The 19,090-nt window shown below is 31.2% G+C and overlaps 2 protein-coding genes across 2 annotated transcripts; one reads left to right on the forward strand and one right to left on the reverse strand.

Moving 5' to 3' along the window:
• Positions 1-8,896: 8,896 nt before the first annotated feature.
• LOC128182555 (uncharacterized) lies at positions 8,897-10,949 on the reverse strand. The gene is made up of 5 exons (XM_052851270.1): positions 10,895-10,949; positions 9,951-10,180; positions 9,657-9,737; positions 9,386-9,526; positions 8,897-9,105 (listed from the first exon to the last, which is right to left on the reverse strand). Exons 1-5 carry the CDS (start codon positions 10,898-10,900, stop codon positions 8,949-8,951), a joined length of 615 nt encoding a protein of 204 aa, XP_052707230.1. The 5' UTR covers positions 10,901-10,949; the 3' UTR covers positions 8,897-8,948.
• Positions 10,950-12,000: 1,051 nt separating this feature from the next.
• Positions 12,001-15,603, forward strand: LOC128179424 (uncharacterized). Its single transcript, XM_052846834.1, has 5 exons — positions 12,001-12,034; positions 13,510-13,700; positions 14,309-14,389; positions 14,661-14,801; positions 15,361-15,603. The coding sequence occupies exons 1-5, from the start codon at positions 12,029-12,031 to the stop codon at positions 15,527-15,529; spliced, it is 588 nt and encodes a 195-aa protein (XP_052702794.1). The 5' UTR covers positions 12,001-12,028; the 3' UTR covers positions 15,530-15,603.
• Positions 15,604-19,090: the final 3,487 nt, after the last annotated feature.

Here is a 19,090-nt window from a genome sequence, read left to right on the forward strand (position 1 = left end):
TATTTAATTTTGATTTTAATGTCTTGTTCTTACTTTCCTTGGCACGTGACAACTGTCATTTTTTACGTATTAAAATCATGTATTTCAAGATCAATCTAAGTTTTATTGAATCATATATTATTATTATTGGTAACATTTAACTATTGTATGATATCTTACAAAACTTTGTTAACAATGTTACCATGGAATATGTGCATTTATCTTAACTGAACATTTCCCTTATTACTTAGAATTCAGAAAGTTGATTTAGTTTGTACAGCTTCTATCAAAACTGGAATGTTCCTCTGATTTTATGTTGAAGATATCCTCACTTTGTTCCTGTTAACTCTTAATAATTATGACTTGTAGCAACAATGGAAGCAGTGCTGAGTCCCATTTTTTGCTGGAAAGTGACATTTAAAGAAAGAGAAAATTCAACATAGAACGAACTGAACCCACAATTTTGCAGGGGACAAACAGCTTTTACAAAAAATTACAAAAAAATCATTGATTCTTTATAAATGATAAAATTGGAATAGTACAAATATTTGGTTTGGGGATAAAATATTAAAATAGAGAGATGCCATAACTTTGTGGCATTTTCTTTAATGACGGCAAACACACACGCAATAAATAGACAAACCGCACAATATATCTAAGGTGAATAGTATAGAAAACGTATCATATTATTGCCATTTCATTTATTATCCAAAATACCTGATAAATAAATAATAGGATGTTTAAATTTAATACGTTATTTAAGTTACATAATAGCATATAAAGCTCGATGTAAGGTAAATGTCAAAGTTGTGAAAATATTATGTTATGCAAACTTCATTGATTGATAACAAATGAGTCTAGTGATTCCAACCCCACTGTTCTTTGAATAAACTGCTACAAACAAGATTTATTTCACATACATTATATCAAACAAGAACCCGTGTCCTGATCAAGGACAAGGAAGTTCTAAATTACCTTAACATAACCAAAAATAACAGCTACATCCAGCTTATATAAAGTCAGAGTACTACAACTCTGGTTGGTGGAAGTGTTTCGTTTTCTCTGACTTAGTAAATTGAAACAAATGTGTTCCACTGCTTACATACAAACCTATGATATGTGAACATTTACATACAGATGGTGAAAATGTTAATCACATAAATGCAGGACAACTGTGCATCGTTCGAATCCCATATAAATTTTCTTTATTATTATTTACTATAAAAATAAATATACAATATATAATACATGTACATGTATCAAACTTTGACTACCTTTTTTATGCGTGTTTCCGGACTCCGTTTGGGGTATTTCTACGGATACCGAGTGTAATGAGGGTGTTTTCTCGGTGATTATTTCCCATTACATAATCAGCTACCTGTTGACACTATAGATGCGGTAATTGTCGCGTGGTCAATTTTTATCTAACAAACTTTGTTAAAGCAAATGAATTTCAAACGAGCGCTTGGATTACATTATCCACATGTGCAGATCGATACGTGTATTTATTTACCTGAAATTCTTTAAATATATCACGTTTTTGAGTTTGTGTTTTTTAAGACACATGTAAATGTATATATACGAGAAAAGACGTCCCTGGAACTCTTATATATAGTGAGCGGGGATCTTAGGAACTGTTCCAACCAGAAATGATATTTCGAGTAAATTGGGGGAAGTTACCACATAAAAAAATACTTTTTAGCATACTAAGTTTGAAAATACAAACCGTCTGAAACCGGTAGATAGGGTAATTATTGCTATTTGTGAATAATTTATTAAATTCGGTAAATAATTTTACCAGTTCCTCACTTCAAAACCAACCACAAAGCAATTCAAATATAACAATAATTAATACTGCCTTTAATTTAAACAAAATAGCAGAATAAGATAACAGATATTAGTTCACATTGTTATCCTGAAAACGTTTTTACAGACGATAATTGTAAGCAAAAACTAACAAAACATACAGGACATGCCTTTTTGAAAAATGATTGTACATAAAAAATAATATAAGGTAACATATATGCCTAAAATATAGCAATACATAAAATAAACTTTCAATGGGAGTAGAATACCGTAAAAACACAGGCTATTACTGCAAAGTTGGATGAAAATAATCTCTAGGATAAGCATATTTAAAAGTTTCTAAAATTAGATGACATGTTAGAAATAGAAATAAAATATCTTCTGATATATTAATAAGATATTTGCTGTTGGATGACATGTTAACGAACGGACTTCGTGTTCCATATTTTACCCACAATGAAGTTGTATAAAATGGTAAATGCCTTGGACAAAGATTGAATGTTCTAACCCGTTGGAAAAACAATTATATCAACACGTTTGATAATCTTTTTCTTGAATATTACATTTTCTTCTTTTTTTTTACATAATTTTAAAAACATATAAGGCTGTTTAAACGCTTATTATTTTCAAATTACTATGTTAAGCAGGTATGGTTGCTTGCACATTATGATAACGTAATGTATACTGTCTATATTATTAATCCTTTTTACATAACTCTTAAATAATTCAGGTTCGCTTGAGTTGTTTTATAACGTTATTATCCCGAAATTGAAGAAATAGTTTTGAAAAGTATTTTGGTCGGTTGCACGTTTATAAAAGCGATATTTTAGAGGATTATTTTGCTTATTGTTTTAAAAACCATCTTGCATATTATGGCTATATTTCATATCAGTTTTTGGTTGATAAAAATGACTTTGCCAATATTTGTTAAAGTATATCTATCTTCAAAGATTAAAATATTTTGCTTCTTATGGAATCAATTTTTTTTTTTTAGAATTAAGTAGAGTATACCAATGAGTGGTTGTCTTAAACTCGTTTACTTTACAACGCTGTTAACTGGCGCTATACATGGTGTACCGATTACTTGTATTATTTTCTATTTGCAAGATAATGATGATCGTTGTTAAGGTAATATTGGTAGGTCTATACACGAAAGATCTGTGGTATTGCGTTTACGTTTTTTATTTCTATTTTATGTGTTTTCATTACAATACTAGATGTGAGTCGGCTAGTTTTCTTACATGGAAAAAGGATTGATCCAGATTAGTTATGCGCTGCTTGACCTCTTGATCCAAGCTGATATTATGCAGATATAGCAGCAGATTGCACAAATCGTGTTTGATAAAGGAAAATATTTACGGGTTTAAATGAAAGTATTAAAATTAAATTACTTGAAGTGGGTGTCTAGTTCTGTAGCACTACATGTGTGTGTACAGCTGTGGCCTATAACCCGAGTTCGAAAACAGCAGGTATTGTTTTTATCAAAGCAAAGCAATTTTTAAAGTTAACTAGATACGATCTCGTTACGAGTAACGAGTAGGTCTTCCGTTCAATTTTTTAAACGATTCGATTAAAATATCAATGAAATTTCAGAATTCTCCCTTAACCACCTCCTTTTAGATAATGTATACGATTGTCAATATCTTTTAAAATGCTTAATAAAGAGTTTTGCTGTTTAACATACAGCACATTAAAGATTTAAGATTTTAGTCCCCTAAAATTTATAATTACGTCATCAATGGGTTTGGAAATGAGTTTTACAAACAGATATTGCTGCTATCAACAACATTGCTTCTATAATGCATGACAAAATCTTGATCATTTTTAAGGTATGCGTAAAAGAGTTTAGGAGTCTATTGGCCCCTAATTAAGGGGCCAGCTCCTTTTTCTTGATTTTATACGAAAGGTCTCATGAATACTAACATTTTTTTTTCTTACACCCATCTAAAATTGTTGATCACTTTTGAGATACAAATGATTGAATATTTTAGGGGCCAGCCCTCTAGATCCTTAATGGGGACAGAAATTCGGTTTTGATAAGTGGAATCAATTTAAATCATTTTTTCAAACATTTTCTCTTCTATGATGTCTAACAAAATATGTATACTTCTCTAGTTATTTTTCGTCAAAGTTTAAGTACTTTGGCCCCTGAAAATCTCTAATTACGTAATAAATGGGCGTGGCAATGATTTTTTCAAATAGATATTGGTACGATCAACAACTTTGCTTCTATAATGCATTACAAAATCTTTATCGTTTTTAAGTTTCTTGTAATAGAGTTTAAGAGTGCCTTAGCCCCTAAATAAAGGGGCCAGCCCCTTTTTTCTCATTTGTTTGAAAAGGTCTTAAGAATACAAATATTTACTGTTCTTACACCCATATAAAATTGTTGATCATTTTTTAGATACAAATGATTGAATATTTTAGGGGCCAGCCCTCTAGATCCTTAATGGGGACAGAAATTCGTGTTTTGAAAAGTGGAATCGATTTAAATCATAAATTCAAACATTTTCTCTTCTATCATATCTAACAAAAAATGTCTACTTCTTTAGTTATATTGCGTCAAAGTTTAAGTACTTTGGCCCCTAAAAATCCCTAATTACGTAATAAATGGGCGTGGCATTAATTTTTTCTAATAGATATTGGTACGATCAACAACTTTGCTTCTATAATGCATAACAAAATCTTTATCGTTTTTAAGTTACTTGTAATAGAGTTTTAGAGTGCCTTAGTAACGAGTAGGTCTTCCTTGTGATTTCTGTTTTTAATCATACCATGAATAATCGATATAATTTTAGAATAACCCCCCTCTCCCCCCCCCCCACACACACACACACACACTTTCAGATAATGTATACAAATCCCTAATTACGTAATAAATGGGTGTTGCAAAGAGTTTTTCAGATAGATATTGCTACAATTAACAACTTTGCTTTTATAATGCATTACGAAATCTTAATCGTTTTTATGTAATTTGTAATAGACTTTACGAGTTTCTTGCCCCCCCCCCCCCAAAAAAGGGGGCCAGCCCCTTTTTCTTGATTTCTTTGAAAAGGTCTTAAGAATACTAACAATTTTTGTTCTTAAACCCATCTAAAATTGTTGATCATTTTTGAGATACAAATGTATGAATATTTTAGGGGCCAGCACTCTAGATCCTTAATGGGGACAGGAATTCGTGTTTTGATAAGTGGAATCGATTTAAATCATAAATTCAAACATTTTCTCTTCTATCATATCTAACAAAAAATGTCTACTTCTTTAGTTATATTGCGTCAAAGTTTAAGTACTTTGGCCCCTAAAAATCCCTAATTACGTAATAAATGGGCGTGGCATTAATTTTTTCTAATAGATATTGGTACGATCAACAACTTTGCTTCTATAATGCATTACAAAATCTTTATCGTTTTTAAGTTACTTGTAATAGAGTTTTAGAGTGCCTTAGTAACGAGTAGGTCTTCCTTGTGATTTCTGTTTTTAATCATACCATGAATAATCGATATAATTTTAGAATTACCCCCCTCTCCCCCCCCCCCCCCCACACACACACACTTTCAGATAATGTATACAAATCCCTAATTACGTAATAAATGGGTGTTGCAAAGGGTTTTTCAGATAGATATTGCTACAATTAACAACTTTGCTTTTATAATGCATTACGAAATCTTAATCGTTTTTATGTAATTTGTAATAGATTTTACGAGTTTCTTGCCCCCCCCCCCCCAAAAAAAAGGGGGCCAGCCCCTTTTTCTTGATTTCTTTGAAAAGGTCTTAAGAATACTAACAATTTTTGTTCTTACACCAATCTAAATTTGTTGATCATTTTTGAGATACAAATGATTGAATATTTTAGGGGCCAGCCCTCTAGATCCCTAATGGGGACAGGAATTCGTGTTTTGATAAGTGGAATCGATTTAAATCATAAATTCAAACATTTTCTCTTCTATCATGTCTAACAAAAAATGTCTACTTCTTTAGTTATATTGCGTCAAAGTTTAAGTACTTTGGCCCCTAAAAATCCCTAATTACGTAATAAATGGGCGTGGCATTAATTTTTTCTAATAGATATTGTTACGATCAACAACTTTGCTTCTATATTGCATTACAAAATCTTTATCGTTTTTAAGTTATTTGTAATAGAGTTTAAGAGTGCCTTGGCTCCTTAATAAAGGGGCCAGCCCCTTTTTATTGATTTTGTTGGAAAGAACTTTTGATTCTCTACCACTTTTGTTATATATGTCTAAACAAAATATCAACTGATAAAAAGATATAAATCAAAACGTGTGAAAATTTTGAATGAAAATTCGTGCCCAATTTTCGTGCCCAGGCGAGCTCCAAGAAATAGCGCAACAGGCATTTAACAACTACATGCTGCACAACTTCAAACTATAGTCTACCTATCCTGAAAATTTCAATTTCATATCTCTTATGGTTTCCGAGTTTATAGCTGCACAAAATGGGTCGTCAAAAATTACAAAATGGCCGACAATTCGGTACCAGAAGTGACTACGAAAAAATTAGGAAAATGTATGAAGTTTAGATCACGCCCAACCATCTGTGAAAAAATGGTTGAGATCGGTCGAATAGATTTCGAGAAATCTCGTGCACAAAATTTGGAAAAAAATAATAATAACTAGATACGATCTCGTTACGAGTAACAAGTAGGTCTTCCGTTCAATTTTTAAACGATACGATTTAAATATCAATGAAATTTCAGAATTCCCCCTCAACCACTCCCTTTCAGATAATGCATACGATTGTCAATATCCCTTCAAATGCTTAGGAACGAGTTTTGCTTTTTCACATACAGCACATTTAAGGTTAAGATTTTAGACCCCATAAATCCCTAATTACATCATCAATTGGTTTAGAAAAAAGTTTTACAAACTGATATTGTTACGACCAACAACTTTGTTTCTATAATGCATTACAAAATCTTTATCGTTTTTAAGATATGTGTAATAGACTTTACGAGTGTCTTGGCCCCTAATTTTTTTGTTCTTACACTTATCTAGTTCATTTTTGAGATACAAATGATTGAATATTTTAGGGGCCAGCCCTCTAGATCCTTAATGGGGACAGACATTGGTGTTTTGATTGATGGAATCGATTAAAATCATCAATGCAAACATTTTCTCTTCAACAATGCTTGATGAAATATGTCTCGTTTTCTAGATATATTGCGTCAAAGTTAAAGTTCTCTGGCCCCTAAAAATCCCTAATTACGTAATAAATGGGCGTGCACACAATTTCTTTCAAATAGATATTGGTACGATCAACAACTTTGCTTCTATAATGCATTACAAAATCTTTATCGTTTTTAAGTTATTTGTAATAGAGTTTACGAGTGTGTTAGCCCCTTATTGAAGGGGCCAGCCCGTATTTCTTGAGTTCATTCGAAAGGTCTCACGACCTCTATCATTTTTTGTTTTTACACTTATCTAGAATTGTTGTTCATTTTTGAGATACAAATGATTAAATATTTTAGGGGCCAGCCCTCTAGATCCTTAAAGGGGACAGACATTGGTGTTTTGATTAATGGAATCGATTAAAATCATCAATGCAAACATATTCTCATCAACAATGCTTAACAAAATATGTATCCTTTTCTAGATATATTGCGTCAAAGTTTAAGTACTTCGGTCCCTAAAAATCCCTAATTACGTAAAAAATGGGCGTGGCAACGATTTAATCTGATAAATATTGTTACGATCAACAACTTTGCTTCTATAATGCATTACAAAATCTTTATCGTTTTTAAGTTATTTGTAACAGAGTTTACGAGTGTCTTGGCCCCTTATTTAAGGGGCCAGCCCGTATTTTATAAGTTCATTCGAAAGGTCTCACGACTTCTACCATTTTTTGTTCTTACACTCATCTAGAATTGTTGTTCATTTTTGAGATACAAATGATTGAATATTTTAGGGGCCAGCCCTCAAGATCCTTAAAGGGAACAGACAATGGTGTTTTGATTAATGGAATCGATTAAAATAATCAATACAAACATTTTCTCTTCAACAATGCTTAACAAAATATGTCTCCTTTTCTAGATATATTGCGTCAAAGTTTAAGTACTTTGGCCCCTCAAAATCCCTAATAACATAATAAATGGGCGTGGCAACAATTTTACCTGATAAATATTGTTACGATCAACAACTTTCCTTCTATAATGCATCACAACATTTTTATCGTTTTTAAGTTATTTGTAATAGAGTTTACAAGTGTCTTGGCCCCTAAAAAAAGGGGCCAGCCCCTTTTTCTTGATTTTGTTGGAAAGAACGTTTGATTATCTACTACTTTTGTTATTTATGTTTTAACAAAATATCAACTGATAAAAAGATACAGATCAAAACGTATGACAATTTTGAATAAAAATTCGTACCCAAATTTCGTACCCAGGCGAGCTCCAAGAAATGGCGCCACTAGCGTAAATCAACATAATAGTGCACAACTTCGAACTATAGACTACCTATCCTGAAAATTTCATAGTCATATCTCTGAGAGTTTCTGAGATCAGCTCTGCACAAAATAGGTCGTAAAAATGTACAAAATGGCCGATAAATCGGTACCGGAAGTGACGACAGGAAAAATGTCAAAAATGTATTAAGTTTACATCGAGTCCCATCTTCTGTGAAAAAATAGCTGAAATCGGTTGAGCAGTTTTCGAGAAATCTCGTGCACAAAATTTGGGGAAAAAAATAATAAGTAATAGTACGAAAACTATAAGGTCTTCCGTTGGAAACGGAAGACCTTAATAATAATAAGAAACAGTACGAAAACAATAAGGTCTTCCGCTGGAAACGGAAGACCTTAATAAGAAACAGTACGAAAACAATAAGGTCTTCCGTTGGAAACGGAAGACCTTAATTAAGATAAAATCGGAAAAGTTTGACTGTTATGATAAAATTCAATACACGTATATTTAAAAAAATATGAAACTTTTAAGGTTGCATCCGAAACACAAAGTATGCATTGCGTCGTTATACTGGTACTAATTCGAAAAAAAACACATGCTACGAACATCAATTCCTTTTAGTGTGTACCTCACACAATATTGCAGAACAAATCAATTTTTTTCCCAAATACATAAAACACATAAGACAGTTATGGAATGGATTCAATTTATTTAAACCATACCGGTGCAATCATCAAATGGTTTTTTACTATTCACATTCTTCATACTTGTTACATGTGCAGCATTGTGGAAGTCTTAGCTTGACCATCGTAAATCCACAATTCTCGCAATAAACCCATGCATTGAAGTCACGGAAGTAAGACATCAAACACTTGCTTTCTTCTGTCGTTGAACCAGAGCAGCCCCTAGAGATAATTTTACACTATATATTCCTGTGACTTTTTGGGGGTTTTCGAGAAGGATGTTTGTTTGTTTTTTTTTTAAACAAATTAGACTATATGTAATTGAGGTTTCAATTCAATTCAATTTTTTCCTATAATAGACTGTAAAGCATTGTTTCATTACTTTCTCCATGTATTTTTTTAAATTAGTCTGAATATAAGTCTTAAATAAAGTCATTCAAAGATTTATATTTTAAGATTAAGCGGTTTTGGCAAATGCAAGTATTATTTATCTTATACTTACGGTGCGTCGTCACATTTCACGTAGGTCAGACATTGCTTTTCTGGCTTGACGATGTAACAGGTCTTGCCATATATTTCAACTGTCGTAGGAAAGGTAACCTCGCTGGGACAAACATTATCCAGCCCATATGGAGTGTAGTAGCTAAAAACCAGTTTTGCATACTTCTTTACAAAATTAAAATACATGAAATATATCAAATGTCCAATTTCTCTGCTCTGATTGAAATGGTTTTTTAATCAATTAATCACATATTGTGTAGAATTTAATTTACGTGTTTGCGCAGTGAAGATATTTCTCTTTGATTTCTTCATTAACAGCTGGATTCTTTCTCAAAAGATACTCAATCTTCAGCCTGAAAAAATAATAAATATTATCATCACATTATTGTTCGTTATCAATTATTAATTATATACGTTCAATCTTTCCATCTTTCACGTGTAAACTAAAAACAACTACGTTTTTTTTCTATCATATGTCAAAGTATTAAAAGATGTTTGCATGTTTACTTGAATGAATATTTGATGTATGTAGATAAGCAATACAATATTGTGGAGGCTAATCTTACTTCACAGCCGCGCTTTGACACTCGTCACCAACTGGTAGATCAGGGTTAGTAGGTCCATCTGTCCAGCATTCGTCCTCTTTGTTATACTCTCCATACAGGCTAGTTTTGTCATAATTCGAAACGGCATACAAGTCAGTATCACGGCGTTCTGCTTGTTTAGCGACAGGAGAATCCTCACTCACCACGTGACTCCAGAACAGGAGAGAAATCACAAAGACCACAGTTATGACCTTTAAGATGATTAAATTAACATTATGAATTGAAAATAATATTTTATTCATGTCAAATCATTCTGGATAAATTTTAAGGATGTTGCTTGTAACTTGTGCATGTAACTTACTATTAAAAAAGTCAGGTTTCGAGAATTAATTAAAAATGGTATTACTCGTGTAATTTAATTTTGTATTGCAATTAGATATTTGGAGTCTAAATACTTTTCTATCTCTGAACATCCCAAGAGTATAATTGTGCTGTTTTTGTTGTCGTACTGATTATTAGAATATATTTTGTTCTGGATCAGATCACAAAGCAATGACGTGTTTTAGCTTCAATCAAACTTCCAATTACTCTCCTGACTGACCCTCGGCATTTGCAGTTTTCAATGTTAACCAGAACTGATGATTTGTTGCAAAACAGGTGAATTTTCTTTTATTCATTGTTAAAGTATACAAAGTTCTTGCAAATTTAATAAAAACTTTCATCAATCAGTATCAATGTCAAAACACAATTATCGACTTTAATATTTACAATATTTATAAAGTCGAGCATCGCATGGAAAACATTCTATAATAATTATTTTTAAACATTCAATAACCAAATAATTTTGGTGTTATACTTTTTATAATTTGCTTTTTTTCAAAAACTCATATATAATAACAGTAGTAGAAATGCATATAAAATGGCATATACCATAATTTAATTTTTGGTTACAATCTTAAACTTACCTGCATGATGTTTGCCGATGTTCACTTAGTGGGTGACTAATGACTTACGGCTCAAAATCACCCGGTATAAATACCGTGTATGTTATACAACGCGTATATATTTTGCATATCTAAAGCCCATCAAATGTGTATAGACTGAAAATTAACGTTTTAACAAATTTTCATATCAACTCATCGGCAAATCTCAATCACGTTATAAAACTACATTAAAATTGTATAATCAAAGAATCGATGAAAAATCAATAGTTAATGTGATTAATACATTGAATACGAAATGTACTCAGGGAGTTTATTTTAAAAAAAATCATTTTTGTAAAGTATTGCTATAATTTTAAAGTTTAAGCCACACTAGAACACCTTCGAAAAAATATCAGAGAAAATGTTCTGTCACCCATATTATATACAGCAAATTATTATACAGCGCCAATTTAAAGAGGAATTATGATTGAAGAAAAAAAAATTACAAAAAGCAAAAAACAAAACAGAATTAGCACGAACTTGAATTAAAAAAAAACAAGAAATCTGTTAAAAAAAAGTGGAAGGGGGGTATCTAAATATGAAAATATATTTACAAGTTTTAAAGGGGCTGAATGGACATCACTTTATGTGTTTAGAAAATGTCGATCTTCTTCAAAAGAAGAGTTCTGTAGAGAAATTTTAGAAAACATAGAAACTTTTAAAGTGAAATTCTATTTATTGTATAAATGTTGGTTTATTTCTAAATAAATCATTATAAAAATTTAAGCTAGTTCTAATTGTTAATTGTGTTGACCACCTAGCCTCCTTAAGTGTCTTAAATTACAATGTAAGATTTTGTTTCCAAGAAAAATTACATTGGACTGTTCCTTGGAAAGTGGCAAATCGTGGCGTTTGTGATATGTTACATGGTACATGGTACAGATCATCACTAACTGACGTTTGTGAACTTATCCTATGAAACCTCAAGCATCAGTTAGTGATGGTATGTACCATGTACTAAATCAATTTGGACTAAGCATTGAAAATTGAATAGGTGAAAAGATTTTATCGAATAATAATGTGTATACCAATTAGAATGTTTTGTAACACACCAAGCATATAAAAGAGAATGATTCATAGGTATATTCAGTCATCTTGATTCAGTAGTTGTACATCATGCAGGTAAATATTTCATCTTTTACAAAACTTTCTTTGATTTAATTCTAATATGAATTTCAAGGATAACAAATTTTTTTCAACAAAACCTTGGTTAGTGCCATACTTGTGAAAATGAGTTAATTGTCTTGTATCGTGTAGTGTTTTACAGCCTGCTAATTTGTAAAAAAAAAAAAAAAGAAGAAAGTGTTAGGTTAACAGCAACCGAGTGGAGTTCTTGTTTTAATCACAATCACTCAGTAGTGATTACGTTACGTTACACCTTACGATGTTTTTGCGTTGTCAGTAATTTCTATGTGGGACTTGAGCTTCCCTCTCGCTCCTTACAGAAAATATTGACCACGTCTACACCTGGGTATAATTTTTCATACAAGGATAGGTCATTTAAATGAAGGTCAGAGGTTTAAAATATATTTGTAACGAAGACAATCCATTTAATTGTCGATCAAAACATCGAATGTATAAATGTTGTTTGCGGCTACATAAAACTTTCTTTTTAATTCTTAAACAAAATCATTCTTTTAAATACTTAACGTTATGGAAGAATTTTTTTTTTATTTCGGTATTTCGGTTGTTTTTAGAAATACTATAATGTCGGGTTTAAATTATTTCAAATGATTTACAAAAACATGGTTTACTGCAAAATATATGTCTGAAAAGATTCATTATCCCGAATAGAGGGACATAGTTACTCTAAAATGGATCTTAAGAGAACAGAAATATTCTCATTTTTTCAGTCTTGGAATCAATTTGCTTAGTTTGCATAATTTTTCTGTAATTTTTTTTATAAACTATGGCGTTTGTTTTAAGGAAATATGTATTCAGATGAGGTACACAATTATAATGTTATTAAATAATTATCATCCATTTTTTCTTTTTAAAATTGTTAAATAGCGCTACAATTCGCGAACGTTGTTGTTAATATCAGTTATGAGACTGTAAGAGAGACTGACATAAAAACAAACACTGATTTTATACATGTTTTAAACCTATTACACAAATAAATGTATAAGATAAATATAACTTTAAAACATTTTTTTATTTTTTTTATTTTATTTTTAAAACATCTTTTAAACATCCATATTAATTCATATCAATTCATCAATTTTCACACATATGTAATCTGAATATATCATAATTAGTGGAATTCAGGGCCACTTTTTTTCTAGCTAAGGTTCTTAATAAAGATATATAAAATTCAGTACACCGTTACATGTACAGTAAAACACGTTTATAAAAAGAGCCAGGGAGCGGCTTTTCACTTCGTTATAAAGATAATTTGTTATATCCTTTAACTTCACAATATGTTCCCCACAGAGAATGAAAATCACGTCCATTTAAGTGTAAGGTCCAGTTCATTATAAGCGTGATTTACTATGGCCTCATATATATTCGATATTTTATATCTCTTTCAGTATCTCTCACAAACTATGGTGTTCAATTTAACGTTTAAAGTAACTGTCTATAAAAAAAAATTTCAGGCCATATTCCTCACTTTGATTGGTTTTGCCCTTTTTTGGGTGACCACAGAGGCAGCAGATGCCTTTGCTGTGGAGTTATATGACAAAACAAGCATTTACGGAGATTTTGACAAAGAGGAAGAATGCTGGACGGACGGCCCGGAGAACCCTACTCTCCCTGTCTCTGACGATTGCATACCAGCCAGTACAAAGTAAGAATGTGTTAAAAAGGAGATAACATTTTCTAGTTTTGCTTAACAGTAAGGTTTGTTAGGAGTGTCGTTGGAAAAAAAACATTTTGAATCAAAATAGATTTTTTTTTTCATAATTAAATGTTGATTTTGTTTCTTAGACAAATAAAATACTCAATGAACTTATTGAAACATGTCATAAGAAATATGATATTGCTATATTTGTGTTGAATAAATCGTCTATAAAGTTATTAGAAAAAAATCATTTGAATATTCTTCTTTTATTTAAAACGTTGGATTTATTTTCAATACTACTTTATAGGTGTCATATATTGTGGAATCATTAAAATTCGTGAGGGCGACTCGTTGAAACGTAATTTCGTGTGTTATCTTATACATATAAAAGACAACATAACTTTATAGTCATCATTTATAAATTTGTGAAGAGTATTTATTCGTAGATAAGAGGTTCCCACGAATTCAACTAAAATTGAGACACCATGAGGTCTAATGATTCCTTTGTATATCATTTATATCATTCTTTTCAAATATCAGTTGATATTCTGCCTTTATTAATTATTACTTATCAATTTTTGATAAAAGTTGAAAATTCTATGCATTTATTTTAGGTTGAAAATTGAATACCTCTTAAGAAAGAACCCAAGCGTTTTGGCTGCCATTAAAGAAAAATACATCCGTTGTGACAACAGGTATGGGAGATTAATGATCATTGAAGCAAAAAGAGACGACAAAGAAACGTTTGAGAAGTTTTAATTCATAATTCAAGTCTTTTTTAAAGTTGATAGCAATTATATACATAGTAATACTCACATGTATATTGTCGATATCTTTAACGATACAAGTGCTAAAAACTCATTTCATGAGATAACCTTTTAAGAAATTTCTATTTAAGGACATTTTTTTTATATATCAATTAAACTGAAAGTATTTTATTGTTTTTAATGATACGATTTTTTTTAGCTATTACAAGTCTGTTGGGCTGACAAATGTCTGTCCATCAGAGGTTGCCTATCCTACAAAGGTCCAGGTTTATGGAACAACGTGTTATGTCGTCAAGCCTGAAAGTCAATGTATCAGATACGCAAAGTGTGACGACAAATCGTAAGTACATGACCTTTCTTTGAAATACTTTATAATTGGGTTATTTTACATAGCACAAAATTTGCAGTAAAGGAGGTAAATGTGTCACTCTTTTTATTTGCGTAAGTCATTTTTACAAAAAGGGTTTTTTGAAACAAATTAAACAGAATATAACATTGCGCACTGTATTGCTGCGATGTCAAAGTGGTTGCAAAAATAAGATAATTCCAAAAATAGCATTTTGAATAATGATAAGATTAAAAACAATAAAATACTTTCAGTTTAATTGATATATAAAAAATGTCCTTAAAAAGAAATCTCGTACAGTATCGTATACAGATAGGTCAATTCCTGATTGATACAGAAATACCAGCAAAATAATTTCTTTTTCATTAAAAGATAGCACAGAATTGAAGAAATTGACAATAAAGCAGTATTGTACAGTTCAAATAATAGTTTATAGAAATAGCACTAGTGTCACATTATTAGGGCGATTTCTTTTCTTCTTATTCATCATAATGTTTCCAATGCAAGGTTAAGTAATGTAGATACGTCATAACTTTTGTTCTTTCATTGACAGAGGTTGCCTGGAAAATGACGCATCAAAAAGCGAGTGTCTGATGGACAGTTTCCGCCAGTTTGACACCTGGATCTACTGTGAAAACTGTGGGTTTAGACTCGTCCAACTGAGGCTTCCACAGTGTTGCACCTGTAGCAAATACGAGGAATGTCAATCGGGATCGGGATAGAGGAGAGGTGCAGAACAGTTTTTGGTTCTGTGACAAACATGCATATTATAGAAATATTAAAATCTGTTCAAAACGTCTAACTTGTTCCTTGATTCCATTTGTGACACTTGTGGTTTGGAATATGTATTACTAGGTATAATAGATAATAGAAATGGTTTGAGTATTTGAATGTCTTTGTGACGAATGTACTTTAAAAGTGATATTTAATTTTGATTTTAATGTCTTGTTCTTACTTTCCTTGGCACGTGACAACTGTCATTTTTTAAAATCGAAGAAAGAGAAAATTCAACATAGAACGAACTGAACCCAAATTTTTGCAGGGGACAAACAGCTTTTTCAAAAAATTACAAAAAAATCATTGATTCTTTATAAATGATAAAATTGGAATAGTACAAATATTTGGTTTGGGGATAAAATAATAAAATAGAGAGATGCCATAACTTTGTGGCATTTTCTTTAATGACGGCATTACACACACACGCAATAAATAGACAAACCGCACAATATATCTAAGGTGAATAGTATAGAAAATGTATCATATTATTGCCATTTCATTTATTATCCAAAATACCTGATAAATAAATAATAGGATGTTTAAATTTAATACGTTATTTAAGTTACATAATAGCATATAATGCTGTATGTGAGGTAAATGTCAAAGTTGTGAAAATATTATGTTATGCAAACTTCATTGATTGATAACGAATGAGTCTAGTGATTCCAACCCCACTGTTCTTTGAATAAACTGCTACAAACAAGATTTATTTCACATACATTATATCAAACAAGTTTTAAGTACCCGTGTCCTGATCAAGGTCCAGGAAGTTCTAAATTACCTTAAAATAGCCAAAAATAACAGCTACATCCAGCTTATATAAAGTCGGAGTACTACAAATCTGGTTGGTGGTAGTGTTTCGTTTTCTCTGACTTAGTAAATTGAAACAAATGTGTTCCACTGCTTACATACAAACCTATGATATGTGAACATTTACATACAGATGGTGAAAATGTTAATCACATAAATGCAGGACAACTGTGCATCGTTCGAATCCCATATAAATTTTCTTTATTATTATTTACTAAAAAAATAAATATACAATACATTATACATGTATCAAACTTTGACTACCTTTTTATTCGTGTTTCCGGACTCCGTTTGGGGTATTTCTGCGGATACCGAGTGTAATGAGGGTGTTTTCTCGGTGATTATTTCCCATTACATAATCAGCTACCTGTTGACACTTTAGATGCGGTAATTGTCGCGTGGTCAATTTTTATCTAACAAACTTTGTTAAAGCAAATGAATTTCAAATGAGCGCTTGGATTACATTATCCACATGTGCAGATCGATACGTGTATTTATTTACCTGAAATTCTTTAAATATATCACGTTTTTGAGTTTGTGTTTTTTAAGACACATGTACATGTATATATACGAGAAAAGACGTCCCTGGAACTCTTATATATACTGTAGATTCCTTATTTTACGCGAGTACTTAATTCCGCGATTCAACGGTTTTCCATCAAATCGCGAGAACATAAAATCGCGAATGCCGAAATTTTATCATAGTTTCATGTACAAATGTAGTTTACATATGTCTGAAAATTAAAAGCGAGATTTAAAAATTCGCGAGACGGGCTTTTCGCGATTTTACGCGGATATCAATTCCTCGCGTTTAATTAGGAATTTACAGTAGTGAGCGGGGATCTTAGGAACTGTTCCACCCAGAAATGATATTTCGAGTAAATTGGGGGAAGTTACCGCATAAAGAATACTTTTTGGCATACTGAGTTTGAAAATACAAACCGTCTGAAACCGGTAGATAGGGTAATTATTGCTATTTGTGAATAATTTATTAAATTCGGTAAATAATTTTACCAGTTCCTCACTTCAAAACCAACCACAAAGCAATTCAAATATAACAATAATAATACTGCCTTTAATTTAAACAAAATAGCAGAATAAGATAACAGATATTAGTTCACATTGTTATCCTGAAAACGTTTTTACAGACGATAATTGTAAGCAAAAACTAACAAAGCATACAGGACATGCCTTTTTGAAAAATGAATGTACATAAAAAATAATATAAGGTAACATATATGCCTAAAATATAGCGATACATAAAATAAACTTTCAATGGGAGTAGAATACCGTAAAAACACAGGCTATTACTGCAATGTTGGATGAAAATAATCTCTAGGATAAGCATATTTAAAAGTTTCTAAAATTAGATGACATGTTAGAAATAGAAATAAAACATCTTCTGATATATTAATAAGATATTTGCTGTTGGATGACATGTTAACGAACGGACTTCGTGTTCCATATTTTACCCACAATGAAGTTGTATAAATGGTAAATGCCTTGGACAAGGATTGAATGTTCTAACCCGTTGGAAAAACAATTATATCAACACGTTTGATAATCTTTTTCTTGAATATTACATTTTCTTCTTTTTTTTACATAATTTTAAAAACATATAAGGCTGTTTAAACGCTTATTATTTTCAAATTACTATGTTAAGCAGGTATGGTTGCTTGCACATTATGATAACGTAATGTATATTGTCTATATTATTAATCCTTTTTACATAACTCTTAAATAATTCAGGTTCGCTTGAGTTATGTTATAACGTTATTATCCCGAAATTGAAGAAATAGTTTTGAAAAGTATTTTGGTGGGTTGCACGTTTATATAAGCGTTATTTTAGAGGACTATTTTGCTTATTGTTTTAAAAACCATCTTGCATATTATGGCTATATTTCATATCAGTTTTTGGTTGATGAAAATGACTTTGCCAATATTTGTTAAAGTATATCTATCTTCAAAGATTAAAATATTTTGCTTCTTATGGAATCATTTTTTTTTTTAGAATTAAGTAGAGTATACCAATGAGTGGTTGTCTTAAACTCGTTTACTTTACAACGCTGTTAACTGGCGCTATACATGGTGTACCGATTACTTGTATTATTTTCTATTTGCAAGATAATGATGATCGTTGTTAAGGTAATATTGGTAGGTCTATACACGAAAGATCTGTGGTATTGCGTTTACGTTTTTTATTTCTATTTTATGTGTTTTCATTACAACACTAGATGTGAGTCGGCTAGTTTTCTTACATGGAAAAAGGATTGATCCAGATTAGTTATGCGCTGCTTGACCTCTTGATCCAAGCTGATATTATGCAGATATAGCAGCAGATTGCACAAATCGTGTTTGATAAAGGAAAATATTTACGGGTTTAAATGAAAGTATTAAAATTAAATTACTTGAAGTGGGTGTCTAGTTCTGTAGCACTACATGTGTCTGTACAGCTGTGGCCTATAACCCGAGTTCGAAAACAGCAGGTATTGTTTTTATCGAAGCAAAGCAATTTTTAAAGTTGATTAAGATAAAATCGGAAAAGTTTGACTGGTATGATAAAATTCAATACACGTATATTTAAAAAATATGAAACTTTTAAGGTTGCATCCGAAACACAAAGTATGCATTGCGTCGTTATACTGGTACTAATTCGAAAAAAACACATGCTACGAACATCAATTCCTTTTAGTGTG

Source organism: Crassostrea angulata, chromosome 4, assembly GCF_025612915.1.
Source record: "Crassostrea angulata isolate pt1a10 chromosome 4, ASM2561291v2, whole genome shotgun sequence".
NCBI classification, from domain to species: Eukaryota; Metazoa; Mollusca; class Bivalvia; order Ostreida; family Ostreidae; genus Magallana; species Magallana angulata.

What these genes read in the sequence shown, in the direction of transcription:
- LOC128182555 (XM_052851270.1), bottom strand. An exon ending in TGTCAAAGCGCGGCTGTGAA is followed by an intron (nt 9,738 to 9,950) that starts GTAAGATTAGCC and finishes TTATTTTTTCAG; the next exon opens with GCTGAAGATTGAGTATCTTT. An exon ending in GTGAAATGTGACGACGCACC is followed by an intron (nt 9,106 to 9,385) that starts GTAAGTATAAGA and finishes AATTATCTCTAG; the next exon opens with GGGCTGCTCTGGTTCAACGA.
- LOC128179424 (XM_052846834.1), top strand. An exon ending in TGCATACCAGCCAGTACAAA is followed by an intron (nt 13,701 to 14,308) that starts GTAAGAATGTGT and finishes CATTTATTTTAG; the next exon opens with GTTGAAAATTGAATACCTCT. An exon ending in TACATCCGTTGTGACAACAG is followed by an intron (nt 14,390 to 14,660) that starts GTATGGGAGATT and finishes GATTTTTTTTAG; the next exon opens with CTATTACAAGTCTGTTGGGC.